Source organism: Dreissena polymorpha, chromosome 14 (genome assembly GCF_020536995.1).
Source record: "Dreissena polymorpha isolate Duluth1 chromosome 14, UMN_Dpol_1.0, whole genome shotgun sequence".
Taxonomy (NCBI): domain Eukaryota; kingdom Metazoa; phylum Mollusca; class Bivalvia; order Myida; family Dreissenidae; genus Dreissena; species Dreissena polymorpha.
The window spans coordinates 34,727,667-34,736,008 of NC_068368.1; the positions used below are offsets into that span (position 1 = coordinate 34,727,667).

At 32.3% G+C, this 8,342-nt stretch overlaps 1 protein-coding gene across 1 annotated transcript in view; it reads right to left on the reverse strand.

Annotated features, from left to right (window-relative positions):
* Positions 1-7,484, reverse strand: part of LOC127857667 (reticulon-4 receptor-like 2) — a 10,546-nt gene extending 3,062 nt beyond the window's left edge. Inside the window, exons 1-3 of the mRNA XM_052394256.1 lie at positions 7,419-7,484; positions 5,668-5,739; positions 5,185-5,256 (exon numbers count right to left, since the gene is read on the reverse strand). Coding sequence (XP_052250216.1) covers positions 5,185-5,204 — 20 coding nt within the window. The 5' untranslated portion in view covers positions 5,205-5,256; positions 5,668-5,739; positions 7,419-7,484. The remainder of the gene's footprint in view (positions 1-5,184; positions 5,257-5,667; positions 5,740-7,418) is intronic.
* Positions 7,485-8,342: the final 858 nt, after the last annotated feature.

An 8,342-nucleotide genomic window follows, 5' to 3' on the forward strand; every position in this document is an offset into this window, starting at 1 on the left:
TTTTAATGTTTGAGCGCTTTAAATTTCACAAACAAAGATTATTCACATTCTAAAAATACATACTGTCTTAAAATATAATCCGTATCATCAAATAAATTTTGTTTAGTCATAATATGCTACAACTATTTTGCATAAAACATAATTTGGATATCAAGAATAACCGCACTTTCTGAAAAACATACAGTCGCGGTGAAACACAATGATGACATACCATGCGTATTAGTAAATCGTATCGCGTCAATTTGCTTAAGGCATGTACCATACATGTGCGACTTATACACGTTTCTTTTAAATAGATAAACGTATATCTCCTATGGTGTTAAAACATTTTTCAAAATACCCAAGTACACAGTCGCACTTGCTAAAAATAAGTTTCACACAAATATGTTATAAATAGACGGGTTAATAGAGAAGCGCACATCAATAATGTAACTCAACAAAAAAATAAGGCAAACAATGCAATATATGAATATTAATGTTTGATCATAAAAAGAACCACATTTCTTAGCGTATCGGTAAAGCGCAGTCTTCTGAGCTCAACCGTCGGGTAATGCACTTCACTTTACTCTAAAGTGAAATCTGGTTAAATAAGTCAATGAAATTAAACAATAATAATAATATAACCAACACCAATTTAGAATAAATAATTTTTATAAAATAGGAAGAAAAAGCACACTTTCCGAAGTTGTATTTTGTCCCTAGTTTCTTTAGTGGGAAACTTGTCCCATACGATTCTTGTCCCATTTGTTTAAATGGGGAAAACGATTGAAAATACGACATTTAATGGGACCGTCAACAACGAATGACGAAAAAAGAAAAAATCTTAAATACCGTGTTTTTTACAATATTTAATTTTCTATTAATAAAAATATCACGACTGGTATATTACATTATTTGAAAAAAAGTTTTATATTTTAAGTATATTCGGTAATGAAATTTCGCGATGTGAAATAGAAAGTACATCGCGCAAATAGGTGACATAACTATGTTTATTTTATGCTTTTATTTGGTTTATAGAGAAATATCAGTGAAATAAAACTGATATTTCACTGTTTCAAATAGTGAAAAAAACAGTGAAAAATATCGATATTTTTCAATGTTTCAGTTAGATACTGGAACTACTTCCCCAATAACCCCATGGTTATCCTCAATTTCAATTTTCATTCAAGGGAGACTAGTCTACTTGAACCTGAAACACACATTTACCTCCCTTATACATAAGTATTTCATCTGCTTAACTCTTAAAAACAACAATGGATGAATTGGAAAACAATGAAATCAATCTTCTTTTCTCAAATATCTTTGACTTAGATTACTTTTTTAATGAAATGAATGAACAAGATGATGACAGCGCTTCAAAATCACAAGAAATAACATCAGCAGCACCAACAGCAGGAGCAGCAACATCAGCCCAGCCACCACTGGCACCAGCATCAACACAGGAAGAAAAAGAACAAAACCCAACATCAACAACAACAAGGAATTTCAGATCTGTAAGTGGGGAAAGCTTTCTGCTTGAAAACGGTAATTTATATACAAGTAAGAAAACCGACAATGACATCAGACTTTTCAAAACTTTCCTAAACATTCACAAGAATGAGGCAAGAAATATTGAGAATATACCTCTTAAGGAATTGAACCCTCTGGTCTGCGTTTTTGCTAGGTGTAACAAAAAAGATGGATCAGAGTATGAACCTACATCTTTAAGGGCATTTTTAAGCTCAATCGACAGGTATTTAAGGCACACGAACTACAAGCACTCTGTGATAAATGACCCTGAATTTGCCAGAGTGAGGGAAGTATTAAAAAGTAAGCAAACAGCTCTGAAAAAAGAAGGTAATGGAAATAAGCCGCATCAAGCACAGGCATTAACAAATGAACATATTGAAGCTATGTACGCAGCTAAAACTCTGAGAAAATCGAGCCCAATAGCTCTATTACACTCACTGTGGCTAATATTTACAACCTATTTTGGGATGAGAACCGGCAAAGAAATTCACACCCTCTGCTGGAGTGATGTCAGCCTTGGAATGGATTTTGAAACTGGTGAAGAAATCATCACCTTCGACACTGAGCGTCAGACGAAAACCCGTACTGGTGATAATTCTAGGGATACTAATTTAATATATTTGAATACACAAATCTGCATTGATCATTTATATAAAAACTGGTACCATTTATAGAATATATAAATGAAATTTTTCTTAAGTCAAAATAATACAAACATGGAGGATATTTGTTGGTTAAGGTAGAATATCGATTTTATTTCACGAGTGATCAAAGAAATTATTCTTTTCACGAGTGGCGAAGCGAATATATATATATATATATATATATATATATATATATATATATATATATATATATATATATATATATATATATATATATATATATATATATAAATATATATATCTGTAAAAATCTGTAGATTAATAATACAAATAAGAATTATATTGTAAATATTGTCTATAAATTCACTCGTGATCATAGAATATATATATATGCGCCAAATTTGACTTACTCGGTTTTCGAAGAACAGCGACGATATACTACTTGCATAACAAGACTAAAATATATAATAAAAGTTACTTACTTCCATATGAATTTTATTAAATGTTTGTCCAATTTACATGCTACAAACTCTCAAAATCTTAATTCATAAATTCACCTGTACTCTACTACTTCTATACTTTCCGGTTTCATTACATCCAGTACTTGACAGATCACAGTGTAGTTATTGAAGCGTTTCAAGAGCAAACAAAACAATTACAACTTATATCTTGGGTAATATGTCATGTGCACAGTTGAATGTTGATTTTATTTTTACCAAAGAAATACACCTTTTTCAGTGCAAGACAGAACTTGATTCAGAAGCTGAATGAAGAGAATGTTCCTGCTTATCAAATAATACAGATTTCAGCGCACATAAATATTATCAGCTTAAATAATTACAGCAGTTTGAACAAGGAACAGTCAACACATATTTCGAAAATACTTTCTCATTCAAACCAGTCAGTTGAAAAGCACAACCGCACTACCAATGCGTCAGCCACACCTACATCAAGTGATTTTCCGATGGCACGAGGATTTTTTGTCAACTCACATTTCCAGGGCAATGTAACATTAAATTTTCACAACTCTGAATCTTACATGAGCCTTTCCCAGACACAGAACGTAGTCAATCACCAGAGGCAATCTCCATCCCGTACACTGGCGGTAACCGCGGAGTCCCCTGTACAGCGACGGTACAAGCGAATCCGTCTTATTGCAGACAGTGACAGTGATTGATATCGAAACCATTTAGCACAAGAACACTGTTGAAATATGTTTGCGTTCCTAGTTAAATCCAGTTATGTGTTATTAATCCAACAAGTCGTCAAAGTGTTGTTCAACATGGCGATTACTTTCGTAACTTTGAGTTTAGTTGAATACACAAATTACTTCGCCAGTATATGCAACACTATTAATTTCATAATAATTTAAATTAAACTATTGTTTGTTCTATTATTGAATGTATTAAGTATTTTATTTGAAATAGATATATTTTGAATAAAACATTGATGTTAATACTCTTTTACATTTGTTTCAGATGTGAACTATTTTCTTGTGTAGTAAGTTCTTTGTGCGTTCTAAAAAAATAGGCACACCATGGGGAAACTTTCAGAGGAAAATTCAGAAAATTAGCAAAACTACAAAAATAAGCATAAAATAAAACGAAAATGTGTTGGTTTTTGTAGCATATCGAATTAAATTCACTCGTGATCATAGAAAAAATTATTTTCACTCGTGGCTACGCCACTCGTGCAAATATAAATGTATATGATCAATCGTGAATTAAATTCGATACGCTACCGAAACCAACAAATATCCTTTATACACACTATAACTAAAGCAAGTAGAATGATCATTGTATATTTAAATATATGTGACCGGGTCGACTTTCTCCCGATTTGTCTAGTTACCTATTATTTTAACATTATATTTTCTTGATTGTGGTCACATGATCAAATCGGAGGGAACAGCTGGCAGACATTTGTATTTTATGTAAAAATCAAGTTCAAGTTCACTCTAGTGGTCAGTATTGGTTCTTGTGTTTGTATTTTATTGTATGTAATTAAAAACGGTTGCAATGCATTGTTTTCTTTGTATTTCGTTTGAGGTTTGAACATCTTTAATGTTCAAATCACATGATTTCGCGAATGATCAGAATGGCACCAAATAAATAAATTCACTTTAAGTAAGCAACTTGAACATTCACCTGAATCTTATATGAGTAGTTAAGTCATATAAAATACATGTTAAGGCGTCTAGAACAGAACTTTTGTTTTATTGTTTAGTATTTTATTGCTTTATATATTTCAGATCCTGTCAGATTCACTCTTGAATAACTACCATATTTCGTATGATTGTATCTCATTATAGACTGACTGAAAGTCTAACATTATTAAAAGAAGTGAACTATAAAAAATCTTATCTATGTTGTCATGTTGATTGGGATAAAATACAACCATAATAAAGAGGGTTACATATATACAAGTCAATACGCATGCACAATTTGCATTCTTGGGTTTACCACGTGACGACGATGATCAAAGGAACATTTGCATAAGTACATCAATACTGCCTAAAATGTATAACTAAACATAGACAAACCTACATAGAACAATAACAAATCCCACTTAAAGCTGTTCGATGCATATAGTGGCAGCAATATCCAATAAATAACAACAACATAAAATAACATGGAAAAACGAAAATCTCATTATCAAAGGTAAACAACCGATGGGAATGCCAATTGTTTAATGAAACATAACATAATTTGTATAAGCGCAAAATAATCAGTCATTGATCAAACGAAAATAGCTATCAAATACTTATTTGGTATATAGGCATATTAAAAAGATTAAAGATACTTTTATTTGCAAAATATCGATTTTGCAAATGTTTCCGGTGACCGATTCAATAAATGGAATTTTATCCAATATTGTCGATTGTACGTATACAATAAGAAACATGCGAATTTTCTCATCGAAATTGTATAACATGTCTAACAAATCTGATAATTATGTGTCTTAAATTTGAATAAGACCGAGATGTAACTGTCTGAAGCAAATAAAACATTAAACACTTATAATTCACATTCGTTATATGTACTTGATTTAAATGCAGAAAACGTCTTACAGTGCCCCTAGGTTCGGCATTCCTTCAAATGCACCGCCGTGTATGGATTCGATACTGTTCTTGGATAAATCCCTGTAACGAAAACAAACTCAACTGAATTAATCAATGATGATCATACTGTTATGAAACAAATAATTCAATACTTTAAATAAGCTAAGAACTAGTTAACATGCATATGCACATCCCTTAAATTAAGTTCATATTCAAACAGCAAGTAGCAAAAGCCATAATAATGCATAGATGCACTGAAAAAAAAACACTATTCCCAGAAAGCGAATGATGTTGATGATGATAATAATAATGATGATGCTGATGGAGATGATGATGATGATGATGATGATGATGATGACGAAATGAAGTGTGCAATAAGACAAAGGAAACCTTAATTTATATTCATTCAAGCATACCCAAGACTGACACATGTATACATGGGCAGCTGAACGGTGTGTAATTCAAAACAATTGTGTATCTATTGTAACTCACAGTGAGCGTAGTTGAGTCAATCCACTGAACGCCGACCGAGATATGTTTCGTAGCTCGTTGGAATTCAGCCGCCTGAAGTTACAACAAACAGCGCCATGTGACTAAGCAATCAAGCAAGACAGGATCACTAATTGTCAAGGTCCCATTGTGGGTTTATAGTACACAAAAGGTTACAAGTTGACATGCCACATATGAAATCTTGTAAAATGTTATATCCATGGAGCCCCTGATAAATAATAGGTATAACAGTCTAATGCTGGCTATTGGAAAAGCACTGCAATCGTATATAAATCTATAACAATTGGATATTTGTATAAATTTAGAAGAAGCAGATTTGTAAAAAAAAATATGGAAATTTGTCAACACCTCATTTGTTTGTATAACATGGGATTTGTGTGTGCGTGTTTGTCCGTTGAGTTTACACCAAAAAGGTTAAACAACCTTGATTCATGAATATGTTATTCTATTAAAACAATCGCAACATGTACTCAACGTGTCCATATATCACACTATTTTTGTATTTTTGCTGTAAACTTTACACAATTGCAAAATGAATTTTAGTTTTTCAAAGGTAGAAATAAACATTTTTTATTAAGAGTTCCAATTTGAAGAAAAGCTATTTAATTACTTTGGTGGTAAATTCTAATGTGTAATGAAAAAAGAGAGGTGTCTTAAAATGTCAATTTTGCATTGAAATCATATTGAAATATGTGTTGTCTAAATTAAATGTACTACATAATTTATATGTGTTTTTAATAAATAGTAATATGACAGACATGATATACAGTGATACTGGTTTTCGTTTCATTCCATGTAGTTCATGTGCATCTTTTTATTTCAATATTCATTTTTTTATTGTTTTAATGTTCTTCATTCCAGAAACTTACATTTAAGGCAAATGAACGCATGCTATTATACTACAGGCTAAACATATAACATAACATAAACGATAACAAAATTATCAAATATAGGTGCGCCGTTTTTTAATGGTCAATACAATGTATTGTGGTTGCAAACTTGTTCAAAATCGTTCCGGCCGGAAGTCACACATGGGGCAATTAGTAAGTATTTTACTAAATGGCAAATATATGCGAATACATAAGCATACAGTCGCATAGCTTTCAGGTCATGCATAAAAGGTACCTACTTATACATAATAAGTATTAAGTATGAACCGAAGGTACCTACTGAACAAATGTACATTCTAATTTTTTAGTATGAGCCTTCTTAATCTAAGTTTCATACCGGACCGTACGCTATGACGTAGAATTAGTCGCAAGACACGAATGTGTAAATAACCATCGACATCAAATCATTGTAAATCTAGTTAAAAAAAAATTAAAAAAAAATTGATATAATTGCAATTACCCAAAGGTTTGATGTTTAGCAGAACAACAGATTTATAACTGTTTTAGGAAGAAGTGTTACCGAAAAAGTAAATATATGTGCAGGTAAAGTGCAGTCCCTTTTCCCCGGATCAGCGAATTAGTTCTTTATTATACATTCAAACCGAATAAAGAACTGGCAGTTTTGAACTACTTTCAAAACACTTGTTGGTACAAAATGAACCACATAACTATCAAAAATAATAATTTTTAATCGATGTGTTGTACAATGTCTAAACATACATAATAATAATGTTTTTGAAAACGAAAGGCAATGATATAACACTCTGAAGCAAATATAAAATTACCAAATTATAGCTTCACATTTGTTATTTGTACCGAATTAGAACTCTGAAAACGTCTTACAGGCCTCTTAAGTTTGGCAATCCATTAAATGCACCGGCGTGTATGGATTCGATTAGGTTGTTTTCCAAATTCCTGAAACAACAACAAAGGAAAATAGAAAATAGAAGAAATAAGCGATAAATTTGCGTCTACGAAAAAACATTAATTCAAATAGTTTCAATAAGCTAAGGATTGGTAAACATGCATCTGCCTTAAAATTTATAAAGGAAAGACTATATGCAAAACCACACGTAGCAACATACTCAATAGCGCAAAGTTTACTTGATAAACAGCGCTTTTCCCAGAAGGCGAATACAACCTAACATTTGAAAGGACGATCATAAGATAAATGCACATAACAGAGAAGGATTTTCCTTGTAATAAATCAGAACACAGGCTGACACGTTTATACATGAATAGTACTACATGACGTGAGTATCTGAACGCCTTCCGAATATCAACTAACAGCGTTCGGTTATTACACTTCCAAGTAACACAAAAGTACATGTCTAAGGTTATCCGTGCATAACACCAACGATAACACGCTTCCTGATAATAAACGACATAAGTTAAAGCCAATGAAAGTATGAACTAAACAAAAACGTTGTGTTGACGTCAAAGTATTTATATGGAAAAAATGATGACGATGATGAACATGATGAAGGTGAGAAGGATGAAGATAATGATGCTGATGAAAATAAAGAGGAAGAACAAAAGATTGTAATCTGTCCATTATCTTCAATCCATTAACAAGACACTTCCATCCATAATTGCCATCTTCAAAAACATCGGCTTCCATCATATTAAGCCACAACAACCACCAGATCAATCACAACTGCTTCCACAGCCGCTGTCGCCGACAAAACTGTAACCAACACCACCTCCGCCGCCACCGCCATCTCCACTGCCAAAGCCACCAGCAACAAGATACAATTGTCATCACAT